At 48.4% G+C, this 18,838-nt stretch overlaps 2 protein-coding genes across 8 annotated transcripts in view; one reads left to right on the top strand and one right to left on the bottom strand.

Moving 5' to 3' along the window:
* The window catches only part of TIAM1 (TIAM Rac1 associated GEF 1), a 372,168-nt gene extending 359,031 nt beyond the window's left edge, over window positions 1-13,137 (bottom strand). For all 7 annotated transcript variants that reach the window (XM_032393263.1, XM_032393261.1, XM_032393257.1 and 4 more), the window contains exon 1: window positions 13,001-13,137. The gene's annotated coding sequence lies outside the window, so the exon portion shown is untranslated. The remainder of the gene's footprint in view (window positions 1-13,000) is intronic.
* A 192-nt stretch (window positions 13,138-13,329) lies between these two features.
* Window positions 13,330-13,676, top strand: LOC116625029. Its single transcript, XM_032393319.1, is given in 2 exon segments — window positions 13,330-13,537; window positions 13,539-13,676. Coding segments are annotated over 2 exon segments (282 nt in total). The 5' UTR covers window positions 13,330-13,393.
* Window positions 13,677-18,838: the final 5,162 nt, after the last annotated feature.

Raw genomic sequence — 18,838 nt, forward strand, 5'->3', positions numbered from 1 at the left:
GAAGGAAGGAAGGAAGGAAGGAAGGAAGGAAGGAAGGAAGGAAGGAAGGAAGGAAGGAAGGAAGGAAAAAGGATAGGATAGGATAGGATATAACCCAGAGCAAAAGGGACTTCTGTTTCATTGGCTCAAACCATTTGAGAAAAGAGTCCTGAGAGATGAAATGGAAAAAGCAGGGCTGGGACCTAAGGGCCTTTGAAAGTTTGAACTCGGGACACCTGGGTGGCTCCAAGAAGCCTGCTTCTCCCTCTGCTTGCTGCTCCCCCTGCTTGTGCTCGCTCTCTCGCTCTCTCTGACAAATAAATAAATAAAATCTTTAAAAATAAAAAAAAAGTTTGAACTCATGTTGACATAAGGGTACCTGGCTGACTCTGCCCCACATTGGGCATAGAGCCTACTTTGGTTGGGTGGTTGGTTGGTTGGTAGGTAGGTAGGTAGAGCCTACTTTGGTTGGGTGGTTGGTTGGTTGGTAGGTAGGTAGGTAGGTAGGTAGAGCCTACTTTGGTTGGTTGGTTGGTTGGTTGGTAGGTAGGTAGGTAGAGCCTACTTTGGTTGGGTGGTTAGTTGGGTGGTAGGTAGGTAGGTAGGTAGGTAGAGCCTACTTTGGTTGGGTGGTTGGTTGGTTGGTAGGTAGGTAGGTAGGTAGGTAGAGCCTACTTTGGTTGGTTGGTTGGTTGGTTGGTAGGTAGGTAGGTAGAGCCTACTTTGGTTGGTTGGTTGGTTGGTTGGTTGGTTGGTAGGCAGGTAGGTAGAGCCTACTTTGGTTGGTTGGTTGGTTGGTTGGTAGGTAGGTAGGTAGAGCCTACTTTGGTTGGGTGGTTGGTTGGTTGGTAGGTAGGTAGGTAGGTAGGTAGAGCCTACTTTGGTTGGTTGGTTGGTTGGTTGGTAGGTAGGTAGGTAGAGCCTACTTTGGTTGGGTGGTTAGTTGGGTGGTAGGTAGGTAGGTAGGTAGGTAGAGCCTACTTTGGTTGGGTGGTTGGTTGGTTGATTGGTAGGTAGGTGGAGCCTACTTTGGTTGGGTGGTTGGGTGGGTGGTTGGTTGGTTGGCTGGTAGGTAGGTAGGTGGGTGGGTAAGTAAGTAATGAAATAAATAAGTAAGTAAGTAAATAAATAAATAAATAAATAGTAATAGGCTCACAGTGACACATCAGCTTTCGGAAAATTTAATGTCTTAGCAGTAGGTACACATCCATATTGCATGTCCTTCACTGCTTTAAACAGTCTAATGGAGTACTGCTTGGACACTCTTGTGGGTTAAACTGTGCCCCCCCCCCAAAAAAGAGACGTGTTTAAGTCCTAACCGCTAGCACCTATGAATAGGACCCTATTTGGAAACTGGGTCTTTGCAGATAAAATCAAGTAAGGATGAGGTCATATGGGTTTAGGATGGGCCCTACACCCAAGAGCTGGTGTCTTTCTAGGAGACAGAAGGAGATCTAGACACAGACACACAGCCACAAGAAACGACCGCTGTGTGAAGGAGCAGGCTGAGATTGGGAGTCATACTGTCACAAGCCTAGGAAGACCTGCGGCCAGTAGAGGCTGGAAGAAGAAAAGACCCTTCCCTAACAGCCTTTGGACGGAGCGTGGCCCTGCCAACACCTGGATTTTGGACTTCTAGCAACCAGACTATGAGAGAATACATTTCTATTATCTTAAGATACCCAGTTTGAAGGACTTTTTGCAGCAGCCCGAATTAAACTTGACCTCAAAATCATCCATGCTTTAGGACCCTTCAGAGAAGATGGGACAGTTCATGAACAAGGAGGCAATCCTAGGGAAAAAACCGAGGTCAAGAGGCACAACCATGTTTGGAACTGTGCATGTAAGCCCACTCTGGGGAAGGATTCTAAAGAAAGGGATGCAGGCAACACTAGAAAGTCAACAACTTTCTAATAACTGAGGGTCTGGGTTCAATCCTAGCCTGAAAGGATCCATCAACAATGGGGCTAATCCTTCCATTGATATTTAATCACTGGGCTTCTTGGAAGCCCTACAGGCTTTCTCATCTTTGCTCATTCCGGCCAGAATCCACAAATTCTTTATTCTTCCCATTGTCCTCATTGTTGAGAGGAGCATTTAGCTATTAATCCCCATGTGTAAGTGGATTACGGAACAAGACAATATGATTTGGGAGATTAAGTTCCCACTGGCCACCACCAACCCAAAGCTGAATGTGGATTTAATTAGTGCAATTTTACTGATTATCAAAGGAACCCCTACTCACTGCAAAAGCTTTCATAAGAAAGTAAGAATCCCCCTTAATCTCAGTACTGAAAGATATTTATTGTTCGTATTTTGGCTATACGGTTTTCACTATTGGTACCTGATATAATTAAGAGAAATACTTTGTAATTAAAGGGGGAAAAAAGCACCGATGAGGAGATATTTGGGAAGAACCACTGTGACAGACCAAAAAAGGGGGGGGACTCACAGACTGGGAAAAATGAAAAAGGATGAACCCAGGTAATCAAAAGCCATTAACCATTTCAACACTGCTAGATGTCAGAAATTTTATTCAAATTAAAGGAGGAAGTTCAAAGATCTGACTCACAGAGGCTGTTGCAATCCTCAGGGTATCAAACTATCCAACCTGACGCATGTCCTAATTAAGCTCGCCATTCCTGAATTCCAGAAAGTAACTTCCCCAAAAGGAAAAACTGCACCTTAATATTTCCTTCAGAGATTTCCATGTTCCCTCGAATCACGCATGGTTTGCTAGCAACCCTAACATAGGAACCAAGACCATATCTTGTGCTCCTGGAACCAGGCTCCCCGAGCCCCGGGACTCTTAGCTGTCGTGGCTGTGGGCTGAGCCCCCAAATGTTGGGGTGGGGGAGCTGGCTCCATGCGTCCCTAATAAAGTCCAGGCACTCTACATTGCTAGATGCTCGTTGCTTAGGAGGCCCGTAAATTCACTTTTCCTGACTTGGATGGGACTCAGAACTGCTGCATCACAGGTTGAGAAGACATGGATTACCACAGTTAAAATTCAGAGGTCGTCAGTGAGGGATAATTTCAGCCCTTCTCACTCTAATAAGCTGTTAACTAGTCCTGCTGTAAAGAATGGGCCGTTAACTTAGATCTCTAATGCCTTTGGCATGAAGACTCCAAGTTCCTAATGCTAACTAGCAATACTTATAAATCCATCCATTTGGTTTTAACCCCATTTCCTCGAAGAGAGAGAAGGACATTTGGGTGTTCTTACTCAAAGCAAGCTGAAACCCCGCAACGACAGGCTCCCACAAATCTTTCTCTTTAAGGCAGTTTGAATGGTTTGCTACTATGGGTGGGATGCCCAGGACCAAGGCTGCAGGCAGATTCAATCCCCACATTAAGCATTAACTGTCGGGGGGGGGGGGGGGGGGGAGAGAAAAAAAACAAAACCCACAGGATGAATTTTTTAAATCTACTCGAAAACACTAGATTGTTGGGGTGTCTGGGTGGCTCAGTCATCTGCCTTCGACTTGGGTCGTGATCTCAGGTCCTGGGATCGAGCCCAGCATCCAGCTGCCTGCTCAGCGAGGAGTCTGCTTGTCTCTCTCCCTCTGCCCCTACCTGGCCCTCCCCACCCCCACTCATGCACTCCCTCTGTCTCTCTCACATAAATAAATAAAATCTTTAAAAAAAAAATAGATCGCTAAATTATTAGCTAAATGAAAATCAGCTATGAGGTTTTAATTTTATAATTACAATGCAATGTTAAAGTTCAATTGATATTTATAGATTGAAATGATAATTCCTAATCAGAGATTTCAAGATGAGATAATTATTCTAACATTCAAAAAATTTTTCTAAAATGTCACAGTGGATCTTGCCCCAGACTTTTCTTCCGAAAATGTTTTTAATGCTCCATGAACTGCTTAAGAGGAGTAACATTGTAATGATCAGACTGCAAATACTTTTCCTCCCATAACATTAACCACAGCAGAGTTAAGGGCTAAGGATGCGCCGTTCATAACGCTGTTATTAGCACTATTCTGAAGTCATTAAGTGGGTGAACTTGCTCAAGCACTGAGAAGCCCAAAACCCCTGAAATTATTATCCAATTTTTTTTCTTGGGTTGCAGTCTTAATCTGTTTATTATCCAATTTTTAAAACCTTCTATCCTAGGAGCGCCTGGGTGGCTCAGTCGGCTAAGCATCCAACTCCTGATTTCCGCCCTGGTCATGATCTCAGGGTTGTGAGACTGAGTGCTGGACGTGGAGCCTGCTGAAGATTCTTGCTCCCTCTCCCACTGCCCCTTGCCTCCCCACTCTCTAAAACAAAACAAAACAACAACAACAAGAAGAAAAACCTTTCTATCCTAAAAAGGCTACCTTATTAATTTATTCCAGCTAAAATAATAACCAAAATAACCTGATGCCTCAGATTATTCATTATTAATCTGACAGCTCGTTTCCAAATATCTAGGAAACATAAGCTCCTTTCCCAAGTGAAGAAATTTAAATATGTGCTAATAATATTTGTGTCTTTTGAATGCAGGGTTTTTCAACCTCAGCACTACTGACTATGGACCAGATAATTCTTTCTTCTGGGGGACTGTCCTAGGCATCAAAGGGTGTCAGCAACATCCCTGGTGTCCAGATGCCGGCTATCTCCTTATATCTAGATAGATACCAGTGTAACCTCCCCAATGTGACAACCAAAAATATCTCCAGACATTGCCAAAGGTCCCCTGGCGAGCAAAACTGCCCTCAGTTAAGAACCTCTGTCCTAACATAACACAATAAGAAATATCACCCAGCAGAAATTTAATGCCCAAAAGCTGATACCCAAAGACAGCTCACTTTCAAATCACTTTGCAAATATTTCCTTCATGTAGCTTTGGTAAATAAATAACTGAACCATACACACTTTGTTTTTGAAGTAAACTGACTATTGCTCTTTTTTTAAATGTGAAATCAACAGGAGCCAAGAATATTCAAGAAAGAAAAGACAGTCTCTTCAATAAATGGTGCTGGGGAAATTGGATATTCACATGTTAAAGAATGAAACTTGACCCCTCTCTCATACCACTCTCAAAAATTAACTTGAAATGCATTAAGGACTTAAATGTAAGACCGAAACCATGACACTCCTAGAAGAAAACATAGGAAGAAAGCTCCTTGACATGGGTCTTGGTAATGATTTTCTGGAAATCAGGTCTAAAAGCACAAGCAACAAAATCAAAAATAAAGTGGATCTCCGTATCAAACTTAAAAGCTTCTGCATAGCAAAAGAAACCAACAACAAAGTGAAAAGGCAACCTACAAAACAGGAAAAAGTATCTGCAAACCATCTATCCAATAAGGGGTGAATATCCAAAACATATAAAGAACTCCTACAACTTAAGGCGCCTGGGTGGCTCAATCGTTAAGCATCTGCCTTCGGCTCAGGTCATGCTCTCAGGGTCCTGGGATAGACAGCCCCGTGTCGGGCTCTCCGCTCAGTGGGGAATCTGCCTCTCCCTCTCACTCTCCCTCTGTGCTCTATCTCTCTCAAATAAATAAATGTCTAAAAAAAAAAAAGAACTCCTACAACTCAACAGCAAAACACCAAATAACCCAATTAAAAAATGGGCAAAAGATCTGAATAGACATTTCTCCAAAGAAAATACACGAATGGCCAACAGGCACATGGAAAGATGCTCAGCATCAGTCATCATCAGGGAAATGTAAATCAAAACCGCAGTGAGATGTCACCTCAACAACAGCCATCATCGAAAAGACAAGAGAGAACAAATGCTGGGCAGGATGTGGGGACACTGGAATCTTCACACATTACTGGTGGAAAGGTGAACTGGTGCAGCCACTGTGAAAACAATGCGGCAATGCCTCAGAAAACTAAACATGGAATGACCATACGACCCAGTAATTCCACTCCTAGGTGCTTACCAGAAAAACATTTTAAGTATTCAAACAAATATTTGTACACTGATATTCACAGCAGTGACTATTCACAAGAGCCAAAAGGTGGAACCAATCCAAAAGTCCATCGATTGATGAATGAATAAATAAAATGTGATGTATCCATACAGTGAAATACTACTGAGCAGTAAAAAGGAATTCAGACACACGCCACGACACAATGACCCTTGAAAACATGACGCTAAGCGAAAGAACACAAAAGGCCACATATTATGTAATTCCATTTACATGTAATATCCAGAACAGGCAAATCTATAGAGACAGATAAATTCGTGGTTACTAGAGGCGAGGGGGAAGCATGGGGAAGGGAAGTGAATAAAAATGGGTACAGGGTTTCTTTTGGGGATGATGAAAATGTTCTAGAACTTATTATGGTGAGGGTTGCACAACTCTGTAAGTATACCTAAATCCACCGAATTGCACACTTTAAGGAGCTAAATTGTATGGTATGTAAATTCTGTATGAATAAAGCTGTTATAAAAACAAAAGCAACCTAGGGGCTCCTGGCTGGCTCAGTTGGTAGAGCATGTGACTCTTGATCTGAGCGTTATAAATTCAAGCCCCACATCAGGTATAGAGATTAAAAATGAAACTTAAAAAAAAAAAATAGCAAGCTATAGACATGCTTACAGAACACAATCTTATGATCCTGGTGGTGACGGAAGCTGGGGGTGTGGGGGGGTGAGTTGAGATAAAGGACAGATCAGAGCACCAATATTCTCACTTTAGGGGAGGTTAAAAGTCAGTCTTTGGTTGACGAAGCTAAATTAGAGATCTATATAAGTAACAAAGCCTTGAAGAATAATCAATATAAGAACTATAAATAAAACCATCAAAAATCTGGAGAAAGAAGGAAGGAGGTAAGAAGCAATAAATCAACTAAATGGTCCTGCATCCTAGCAGGAAGTGGATAAATAAAAATGGTTAAGTACATTATTTAGAGATACAAAGACAACCACGAGAAGAACAAAAAAAACAAAAAGGAACAAAAGTGATCATTTCTGGAGAGTACAGGAGTGGGCGGGAGCAGAAAGGGATGGGAACAAAACGCTTTTTCATGTTAGCTTGCCTGTTCCAGGAGTTTGTTAATGTTATCCGGAATTATTTACACATTGTTTTTAGAAAGAAATCAAACTTGGCATTCCTGGAGTTTAAGAATATGGATGAAAGAAGAATATACTTGATGGCAGGGGAAAATAGTAGAACTGGATCATCACTGCTGAGTAAAAATTGTGGTTTAAGTATATTTCGGCAAAACTGACTCGAGTTTTATAGCCAGAGATTGCATCCCGATTAAGGCAAATGTGGAAATGTATGTTAGATCCTTAAGAGAACAAGAAACACGTACAAAGCCCCAGCCCTCTGAACGGCAGAGGGTAAGAATCATCCTACGGTCAGAGTCTCACCACGGCAAGAATATTCAAAAAGACCTAACAACGGTGGGATCTAAAGGACATTTCAGATGAAAGAAAGAGCAATATGGCATTCTCCCCCCACACACGCACAATGGACCTCTGTTTAAACACACATTAAACACGAAAGGGTGAAGGTCAACACACTGCTCACCTCCAGAATGCAGCAGAATTTGCCACCGGGAAAGTACTACCCATGGTTATTTCAAACATCATCAGAGTAACAACTTGGACACCTGGGACTTGATTCTGGACAGCTAAAGTAGGGCGCTTCTGAGGGTGTCAGATGATAAATCTGATCATGACACCAGGTAAGAGGCATGACGGAGCATCCTCGGTACCCAGGGAGCTCAGGGCCTCGCCGGCATGGAAAGGGGCCCCCACGCCCCGCAGGTATCAGAACCCAGGTGGCCTACAGCCTGCTAAGTGTGTTCACTTTCCAAGGACATCCTTGTGTCATGGGAGGAGATGGAGATGCACATTTTGAAAAAAAAAAAAAAAAAGGTAAAAACTAACACATTACCTCAGTTGGGTCAGGCTCCTTTTAAGTCCAAAAACCCCAAAATCCACCTAAGAAGTTCACGGCAAGAATAAACCCACAGTTCAGAGTCTCTAAAACACTGCCCCAAACTGGCTGATGAGTTCCAGAGGCTCCCAGACCTTCCTGCTGGAAATCCTCACTTGCCCACAATTCAGCCAGTGCTCCCCACCCAGCCCAGGTGACAAGGTGGGGTCAAAAGAGATCTTAGCCCCAGGATCTGAAGACGCCTTGAGATGGTCAGGCTTTGACCTGGAATCCTAAAGACACGGGAGGCCTCCAATATGGCTGGGGGAAAGGGGAGGCAAGACAGGCCCCCCGCCCCAGGCCCCTCAGACTCAACCTGCAGACATCAGGCGCACCACCACCCCCTTTCTGAAGAGCAAAAGGTAGACAATGCCATGGACTCCACATCCACGGTCCCAACAATTCCACAGGGCAAATTCCCAGACCCATTCTCGGGGCCCTAACCTCCCCCTCCCCGAGGGCTGACCTGGTGGCCTTCCAGGGCCATTATCACCTCTGCAGAGGACAGAGGAATCCAGGAACAGGAACCAGAATTGATCTCTGTTTACAAGGTTAGCAGCTCCCGGCCAAGGAGGAGGGAGGGAGGGTGGGGGGAGGGGGGTTCTGTTGGTCTTTAATAAAATCATGTTCTGAGAGGGCAAATACTGAGGTTAAATAATACTAGGTGGCTTTTTTGTTAAAATCCTCCTCCTTTGTAAATTCAAAGTGGCTCTGGGCAGAAAAACGTGCAATGCCTTTCATATCATACTGTGGTTTTGCTAGAGGGCTGCAAGATTCGAGGACCCCCATCTCCCCAACTGCACCCAAGTCTCCCTTTAGGGAAAGAAACTTTGTGACAGCACCAAAACTCAGAGGGCCTTGGCCCATTCTGTAACTGACGATGCCCTCAGCTGAAAGAACCTTCCTCCCCGCGCCATCACTCTGTTCCACGTCCGACTCCTGTATCACGGCAGTATGCTGCACTCCCCCCCCCATTTCTGCTACCATTTCAATGAACTGAGACCCCACCTGCAGGGGAATGCGAGCCTCTGAGCTCAGCCTCAGCCCACTAGGGAAGCACCTCTTCACCGAGCAAAAGAGCTCCAAGGTCTTCTAGAAGACTCTCACACAAGCACAGGAGGAATCTTTCCGTAACCACAGTCTAGACCTTTATGAATTTCTTAACGAGGTCCCTGGAGATCCCAGGAACAGTGAAAGTCTTATGCCGGAGGGGGTGGGAAGGAAGGGACAGGAGGTGGGAAAGGGGCTGGAAGGAGAAAACCCACCTATTAATATCCCATAACTTTTACACTGGAGCATTGTTTTATTTTCAAAACACTCTGTTCCTGGCTGAGTACTGCTTTATCTTTCAGTGCCTCCTTTATTTAATCTTTTAAAAAAAAATTTTTTTTTTCAATAAGTGATTTGGCCTACCATGATGAGAACTTTTCTTCTGAAACACAAGAGTGATTAAGTTTGGGATTGTAAAAAAACTGAAAAATTTTGCTGGGGCCTGTTCTTTCTGTTCCTATACTGAGAAAAATACAAACAAAAAAACAGACACACTCAGAAACATACACTCTACCCATCTGCTTAATTTAGAAAGGAAAGTGTGTACGTATCTAGGCGCGCATGTCAGGTAGACACAAACATGCACACAACACGGCCCCCGTGGAACGGTGTTTTCGATACAAGAGTCCAATGGCTGGAGACAGTGAAAATAAGGATCTTTCTCTACCTGCGGTGTTCAGGAATCTGGACATTGCCCATAGGAACCAAATTCTCTTTCTGCCTTCCCACCTTCACCCCTCCTGCACGCTCAGGCAGCAGAACACCCTGACATCCCTGACTTCTAGTTGAGGTTTCAATGCAATCCCTATATTCTCACCTGCCTTCCTCATGTTTCCCAAAAGCCCAGTCTCACAAAATGTTTCTCCTGCAGACCGCAAGCTCCGTGTGGAGAGGAAAGAACCAACTGTTAACCAGCATGCCCAGTGGGCCCACAGCAAAGCTCTGGGGAAGGGATTTCTGGCCAGGCACTGCGGAAAGCCTGCGGGGGGGGGGGGGGGGGGGGGGGGCAAAAAAGGCGGGAGGTGGGGGGGGTGGGGGGGGGGGGGGGGGGGGGGGCCGGGGGTGCCTTTCCTTTCATGTTGGGGGGGGGCAGAGAGGAGAGGGAAGCTGGGAGGGAGAACTTGCAGAGGGAAAGGAGAGGAAGTCTTTGTCCCAGCTCTTCAGATGAGCATTAGAGAGGAGTTAAATTGTCAGCTAATGAGATTTCCAAACCACGTGCTCCCTTTTAAGTCTAGGCCCCCAACTGATTTGATCCCCGACGGCAGCAGGGGACAGCATCCCTCGGGGGCCAGAGAATTCCCAGAACAAGTGCAAGAAGGCTCAGAATCATCACTAGGCGAACATTAAATAGGTTATCTCGTATGTTAATTGATATCTAGCAATAAGACTACTGGCTCTTTCTGTTTGCAGGAGTCACCTCCTTGGGGTGAACTGAGGCAGGCCCGGGGAGCAGAATGGCATCGGGAGCATTCCCTGGGGGTTCCTGCGCCCACTGGACAGCTGCAAGTCCCTCACCTGGTTTCTGTCTGTCTGTATGCTCTCCTAGGCCGGTTAAGACCCTGGAAGTCCACGTTCAAAGGACGGGTTCCTGGACCTAACTCAGTAATTTGCCCCCAGCAGCAAAGGGTGTTGAAACTGGAAACATTTTTTCCAATACTATCTTAGTTTGTAGCCAAGCCTGAGATTGTCTCTTTTCAACTCTCTCATTTGGGGTTGTAGAGGAGTTTTTCTTGCTTTTGTTTCTCCTGTATGAAACTGCCTTCTCTCTTTGCCTTAAAAAACATTCGCAGTGCGGGGCTGGTGGGGCAGAGAAAAAACAAGTCAAAACACATTGATGGCATTTTGAAGATACTCGTTGAAATCAATTCTCCCCTCTACCTTCCCTGGTTAAGTCCACAGCCTCCACCTTGGGTTTATTTCTCCTCTATTCAAAGATAATTACTTAGCAACTTTTGTGTTTACCAAACGCAAAGACAACCTCCTTGGCGGGGCGCTTTCCGACAGGATACAAAAGAGCATATTCTAGAAACCAAAGATTTACTAAACTTCTGCCACAAGACCCGGCTCAAATTTCACTTCTACCAGGAAGTGTTCCCTCCCTGCCTCCAGGTATCTCTTTGTTCAAACCTCCCTCCATTCCGACGCTAATCACTTTGCTCGGAGGCCATTGGTTCACTTGGTTCACGGGCAACCGGGCCCCACCTGGACAAGTGTTCTTCCTCCAAGCCCAGGCCTGGGCCTCAGCATTGCCCTCAGGAAGAAGGAGGAAAGCAGAAACAACCGAAACCTAATGGAAATTCAAACACATAAAAAGGACCTGAAAGCGATTAGATAACTATAATTAAACCTAAGGCCAAGTAAAACAAGCCCTGTTTGAGGCTGAAAACAGTCCTTCAAGCTTTCTAAAATAAAACAGAAGCCAGGGAAGAACAGCAGAAAGGGGAAAGACAGCGGTCTATCCTCTAGAATAGATTAACTAACTGGGAAACAACAGTCCAGTGTTTCATTTGTGGCAGTGTGCTAAACTGATGATTTTTATTGTCGTTCAAACCCCCACCACCCCCAGCCTCCAACAAATGGTAATACACATTATCCCCACTTTACAGACTCGGAAACTGAGACGCAGGGAGACGAAGTAGCTCGGCCTAGATCCCTCGGTTTGTGAGTGATACTGAGCAGATCCTGGAACCCGAGTGTGTCTGACCTCAGCGCCCAGGCTCTCAACCTCTTCTCCAGCTCAAAGTGCACCAAGTCAGCACGCACGGGTAAGCCGATCGCTACCGCCCGGACTCAAGGATGCCCCACAGCTGCTCCGCGGGGCCGCGTGGGTACCAGAAAAGCGGGCATGGATTGGCCAGCGTCCCCAAGGGCTCGCGCGCGTCCTTCAAGACTTGCCAGCACGCAGGAAAAGGCAGGCTTGGAATCAACCCGGGCTGATCCGGAGGCAAGGACAGAGGATGCTACTGGGAGGGAGGTGAGCTTGGCTCGGTCAGCGCCCCGACGGCCGTCAATCTGAGAGAGAGCCCCTGGCCGGGACAAGGCGCCTCTGGGTGCACGGGGCCTAGGGGGGCGCCGTGCGCGGCGGGGACTGGGCGCGAAGGCGCCGTCTAGTCTTTTCCCTGCAGCATCTCTCCAGGAGGCCGGGGGAGGGGGCGTCACCTGACAGCACGCACCAACTTCTCCCAGCTCGGAGGGGGCGCGCGGCAGCAGCCTCGGCCGGGGGAGCGCAGCGCGAGGCTCTCGCCCAATGGCGAGGTCTGTAAACAAAAGCGGGCCCCACGCGGGTCCCCCACCGGGCGGTGAGCCGCGCGGCGCAGCAGCATCCGAGCGGCAGAGCCCGCGAGAGGGCGAGGCGGGGTCGGGATCTGGCTCCGGGACTCCACGCACAGCCCCTGGGACCCCGCACCCGGACCAGTCATTGTCTGCGCGCGCGCAGAATGCCGCTTTAAATGCCTCCTCCCAGGTCAGCCGCGGGTCCCCGGCCCTGTGTGCCGGCCCCCAGGCTCTCCGCCCCGTTGTGTCCGGCCCCGGGCGCGCCGCGGATCGCCAAGGTGAGCGCTGGCAACGTCGCCGAAAACCCAGGCCTGGAGGTGCCCAAGTCAGGGACGGAGACACACACACAGACACACACGCGCACGCACACGCACGCCCTCCCCGAAGTTGATAAAAATCAGCCGATAAATACAAAGTGCGGCCGCCGCCGCAGGTCAGCGCCGACCTCCTGCTGCCGAGAAGACCGAATGCCAACGCCTGTACACTGTCACTTTCATTCGGCACCCGGCACCTGGGCGCCGCTGGCTCGTCTCCCTCCCGACAGCTCCCTCGCGCGAGGGATGTCTCCTCTAGCCTCCCCTCGCTAGCTCCTCACCTTCCAAGTGTGTGAACACGAAAACAATACGAGTAAAGCCCAATCGGGGGGAGCTAGGACCCGCCGGGAGCCCCAGTGTGCGGGAGACCGGGGTCAGGACGTGCCCGCCACTGGCAGAGCGGCTCAGGACATCCTCACCACGGTCCCTCGGGGCGGCTTCGGACAGCCGGCCCGCGCCCTCCAGGCCCGCGGTACTCACCCGCGACGCTCGTCCCGGATCTCCGCGACGGGGCCGGGGACAATGCGGAGACGCCGGGCTCCTGGGGCTGCGGGCGCCGAGGCGTTCGCGGCGCTGCAGAGCTGCGCGCCCGACGGCGGCGGCGCTGCTCGGCCCGGCCGCGCTCCGGCCCGCTCGCCGTCTGCCAATGAGAGCTGTCAGGGCGCCTCTGCCAGCGGCCTCGGGGGCGGGGCCACGGGAGCCCGTGGGAAACCGAGCTCCGATTGGGCCGCCTGACAATCGCTCCGCCTCCAGGCGGCCAATCAGAGGCGGCGGATACAGGAGCGGGGCGTTCAGAGTTGGGCTGGAGAGTGACAACAGGAGCACGCTGGGTACCCGCGCTGCATCCCCCGCCGGTGGCGCCCGGCTGGAAGGATGCGGGTGCCGCGCGCTCCGGAGCTGCCACCCCGCAAGGCGCTGGCGGCGCAGCCTGGGGAGAGCAGGGAAAGGCAGCGGAGGCGCGGCGGGCTGGGGAACGGCGAGGGAGCCCCTAACAAAGCAGCTTTGGGAGGGCCGAGCGGCCCCCGCCTCCTCCGTCTATAGGTCGGCGAAGCTGCCTGTCACTCTGCATAGGTGGAGGTGGCCAATGACGTACAGAGAAGGAGCTCGAGTTGGCGCGCGCGCGCGGCTCGGCATCAGTGGGATTGGTCGGAGGTAAAGGATTTTCCTGCCACCTAAGGCCGAGAGGAAAGGGGAACGGAACGGGGGAGGGGAAGAACCAAAAAAAAAAAAAAAAAAACGTACCTGCGACACGTGGTCTGGCTCGGGAGGCGTGTGCCTGGCTCTAGAGGGAGACAGGAACTTTTTTACGAGAGGCAGGAAAACCCTAACGTAATCCCTCCCTGTGGATGCCGGGGGATGTTAGCGCCAACCGGGCTCCAGGTGGGGCACGGTGGCCTTAACCGAATCCTGGGGAGTCGTGGACTCCCCGAGGTGACTCACCTTGCCCAGCGAGTGCGCTTAAAATCACAGCGTGGGGCTTGGGCCTTACATTCACCTACCGGGCAGAGTACGGACTTGGGCAAGGTTCACATGGACCTCCCGGTCCCGTCTGTAAAATCCGATGCTTCTTGCCCTTTACCTTTCGCGAGCTTGTGAGGGACATCGAAGCCGGGACGTGGACGGTAGGGACTAACGAAGCTTTCCCCACCCTGGGCCGGTGCTCCCTCCGCACTTGAAGAGCCTTGGACTTCACCATTAAGAACAAAGGCTGGGGTGAATATCCCTTAACAACCTGAGGGGTGGGAAGGCCTGGGCTCGCGGGGTGATCTGGTTGAAAACTAAAGGAACCGCAAAAGGCTTTGCCTGTGTCCTAGAGGGTAAACCTGAACGGGAAAACTAAAAATCATCCTTGACTTCTCCCTCCTCCTTCTCCCCTCTGTTCTCGCCTGCTTCCCAAATCCATGCCCTCCTCCGGATTTCTCTCGCCCCGACCACATCAAAGGCCTCCTGTGTCTCTCTACCCCCAAGCCCTCCTGAAATCTGTTCTCCCCTCTGCGGAATCATCCTTCCAAGCAGAAAATCTCATTTTTGCTCCCTCACCTTTGGGCTCTTCCCTTTTTGCCCAGAATACCACCCCGCCCCCGCCCCGCCCCTCTACTTTCCCCTCACTTAACTAACTCCTGCCCGTTCTTCAGAACCCAGTTTTGCAGGCAGTACATTCATGCAGTAGACATTTGCTGAATTCCAACTGTGCAGCAGTGTGATAGCCACTGGAAACCTCCTGTATCCAGTCAAAGTTAAAGACCCACATCCCCAATCCCCAGTGCTCCCACTCCCCCCTGTATTATGTGGGCTGTTGCCAGTTAAGTACCTCCTCTGGTCCTCTGCCACCAGCACAGCGCTCCATTCCATCCAGAATCGCATCTGTCTTGTTCTCAGCTGTTTCCCAGTGCCTAGCACAGTACTCGCCATATTTGGGGCACTCAAAAATATTTAATCAATAAATATAGAGGAGCTGGGGCGCCTGGGTGGTTCAGTCGTTAAGCGTCTGCCTTCAGCTCAGGTCATGATCCCAGGGTCCTGGGATCGAGCCCCGCATCGGGCTCCCTGCTCTGCAGGAAGCCTGCTTCTCCCTCTCCCACTCCCCCTGCTTGTGTTCCCTCTCTCACTGTGTCTCTCTCTGTCAAATAAATAAATAAAATCTTTAAAAATATAGAGAGAGAGAGAGAGATGAGCTATAAGTAGAGGTAAGAGCTTTGAAGATTTGAAGTGCTTCTAAGGCATCCGTTTTGAGAAGAATCGTTAGGGCAGTAGATCAAGAGTGGTATGTCCACCAGGTGCCATGATGGGTGTTGCAGGGAGCTTTCTGAGTGAAGTTTGTGAGATTTTCCAAAAGACACCCTTTCAAAAAACTACCTTCGTCACAGCCAATACCTTGCCCAAGCTTCTCAATGGAGAATCATTCCTTGGCGAAGCTTTCATCCCAGGAGAAAGAGCAATTTCTTCAGTGGTTACAAGTCACCATATTGGAAGAATATATACATATATTCTCGTTATATATATATATATAAAATATATTTATAGATACATATTTTAGATATATATTTTTAAATATATGTATAAATATATATAATATATATTAAAGTATTCATTTATATATATATATAAATGGTTTTTCCCAAAGTATGTTCAGAAGTGCATTTGGCTGTCCTCTGGAGCCAGGCTGCCTACTCTCAACTCATAGTCCATTTTCTAGCTATGACCTGGGCAAGTTACTTCACACCTCTGTGCCTCAGTTTCCCCATCTTTATAATTGAGATGACAATAGTGCCCACTATATAGGGTAGGTATGAGGATGAATGAGTTAATATTAGTCATGAGCTTAGAAGAGTGCCTGGCATATAGTAACATTAAATAATGTTTATTAAATAACATCTCCCGGGGTGCCTGGGTGGCTCAGTGGGTTAAGCATCCCACTCCTGATTTCAGCTTAGGTCATGATCTCAGAGTCGTGACATCCAACCCTGAGTCCGGCTCCACACTCAGCAAGGAGTCTGCTTGAGCTTCTGTCCTTCTCCCTCTGCCCCTCCCCCTGCTCATAAAAAATAAAAAACAAATAAACAAACATCTTCCCCTGGAGACATGTGGGTGGAACCTGCTGAGGCCTCCTTGTCAGTGGCAGGTAGCTAAAGGCTCTCCTGGAAGGGAACAGATGGAACTCTTCTCTGCCTTGCTCAGGGCTGCCGCCATCTTGGCCCTGTTGTTAAGGAGGTGCCATTGTTGCAAGGTGAACTTCAGCTGAATCCTGAGTGGCCATCTGATAGCCTTCGGCATAGTTCCTGCTGCTCTGAAGAAATCTGAAAAGCAGTTAAGAGCACTCACGAGTTAGACCGGCTGGTTTGGATCCAAGCTCCACCACTTTCCAGCTCTGAAGCCTTGAGCAGTATACTTAATCTTCTGTAAGCCTCACTTTCTCATTCTGTAAAATAGGAATAACGGCCTAACCCATAAGGATGTTGAGAGGGTTAAAAAGAGGTCACGCACAGCACATGGTATGCACTCGTAAAAGTTAGCTCTTGGGTTTAGCGAAGTTAACTAAAGACTCTCAGTCACAGTGGCCTGATCTTTAAGATGGAATAATGAGGGGCTCCTGGCTGGCTCGGTTGGTAGAGTGCAAATCTGGATCTCAGGGTCATGAATTCAAGCCCCACGTTGGGCATAGAGATTACTTGAAAGGAAGGGAGGGAGGGAGGGAGGAAGGGAGAAAAAGAAATTAAAAAGGGAATAATGACATTTCATTAAGTGGTTGAAAACCCTGAAAGGCTTAGCCCTGTCCATAAAGGGAGGTGGATATAGAGGAAACCACCATTTGGGCTCTTCCCATCATTCACTCCCAGAGCCCCACCTACATCAACATGTCAGGACTCTCACCTCTCAGAATCGGCTCAGGGGCGACCATGGGAGCCCTTCCCACCTTCCCGGTGCTACCACGGGGGTGAACAGAATTAAGCGCATCCGGCCTTTGGCTACCTTTTCCTGACCACAAAAGCTACTGCAGGTTTTTGTGCTGTTTCTTGTTCGCTTCACACAGTATCTGGTTGCTTCACCCTGTGGCAAAGAGAAGGGGGCATTTTGATTAAAACACAGACAAATGCCATCTGGCAGAGTGTTCTGGCATCTCATCTCCTGAGGGCACTGTTGACATCTGAAGAAAACATAGCGTTGGCATGATGGGAGAAAATGGAGTGGTCGAAGGCAGAATTAAGGGTTTAGGACAAGAGAACGGGCAGAAATCACGTTTCCGGTACATGACCTCAACTCCAGCCACCAGTCAACATTTTCTTCCCCACTGTTGACTGAAAGCCGCACAAAATACAAAGGTTAGTCAGAAGTGGCCCTCCCTAGTAAGGCTACACCACCAAGACGAGCCCACGTCCTTACTCCCAGCAGCCTTGTGTCACCTCTGCTCCTGACCTGGCCTTCCATTTGAACAGGGCTCTCTAGGGGCACCGCTGGGGTCTGTTTGGGTCACTGCTGTACCCCTCGTGTCTGGAACAGAGCCTGGCCCACAGAAAGCACTCAGTCAATGTTCATGGAATGAATGAAGGTTAGCCTCTTGAATTCTCTGCTACGAGGAGCTCAGTATGTTCTTTTTTGTCATTTAGTTGTGGATGCCCTCTTTAGGAAAGAATGGGAGGCAGCCCATAAGAACACCTATGTCTAGCCGGGCTTCCCTCATGGTAAAGAGGGTAGCACTAGGATAGTGTTCTCTCCAACTAAATTTAAGCCCCTTGAGGGTGTGCTTTACTCTCCTGGAGCTTGAATGCTTGTGTTCAATAAAAATTTGCTACAAATCACTGACTGTTCTCATTTACTTGAAATGCACTAGGAGAGAGATGAGAATTTGGTTTGCCAAAGCAACTGTTGATAAATTTGTCCATCTCTTGCCAAGACCCCTTTAGCCCATTAATCCCCCCACCCCCGGAGTTAGAGGGATTAGCAGATAGTCAGGGCTAAAATCTAAAATGGAAAAGTTTGGGGTGCCTGGGCGGCTCAGTCAGTTAAGCATCCGACGCTTGATTTCAGCTCAGGTCATAATCTCAGGGTCCTGGGATCAAGCTCCAGGTGGGCTCTATGCTCAGCGGGGAGTCGGCTTGAGATTCTCTCTCTCAAATAAAATCTTTTATTTTTTTTTAAGATTTTTTTTATCTTATTTATTTGACAGAGAGAGACTCACAGGGAGAGAGGGAACACAAGCAGGGGGAGGGGGAGAAGAATAATAAATAAAATCTTTTAAAAAATAAAATGGAGGGGTGCCTGGGTGGCTCAGTCGTTAAGTGTCTGTCTTTGGTTCAGGTCATGATCCCAGGGTCCTGGGATCGAGCCCCACGTCGGGCAGGGAGCCTGCTTCTCCCTCTCCCCCTCCCCCTGCTTGTGTTCCCTCTCTCGCTGTGTATCTCTGTGAAATGAATAAATAAAAATCTTAAAAAAATAATAAAAATAAAATGGAAAAATTCTATTTAGTCCAATCTTACTGGCCTTTTTTTTTTTTTTTTTTTACCTTTCTGAGATTTTCTCTAACCAACTAGTCAAGTCACTAATGAATTCCAAGTTTCTGATAATAGGTTCAGAGAGAGTAAAACCTCTGCCTTCTGGATCTGGTAAGCCATTGCTGGGTGGTTCTCTTCGGAGGTACACTCCTCTAGAACTTTGCAGTGTATCCTGACACACAGCAGACCCCTTCAAAACCTGGCCTGAGTGTTTCCAGGAGCCCCCCCTTCCGACTACAACACCCCCACAGCCATCCAGACGGCACAGACTTAGTAGACAGGACTCTAACTCTAGCCACTGCTGCCACGGGATTTACAAGTGCCATAA

The sequence above is a fragment of the Phoca vitulina genome, unplaced genomic scaffold (assembly GCF_004348235.1).
Source record: "Phoca vitulina isolate PV1807 unplaced genomic scaffold, GSC_HSeal_1.0 scaffold72, whole genome shotgun sequence".
NCBI lineage: Eukaryota > Metazoa > Chordata > Mammalia > Carnivora > Phocidae > Phoca > Phoca vitulina.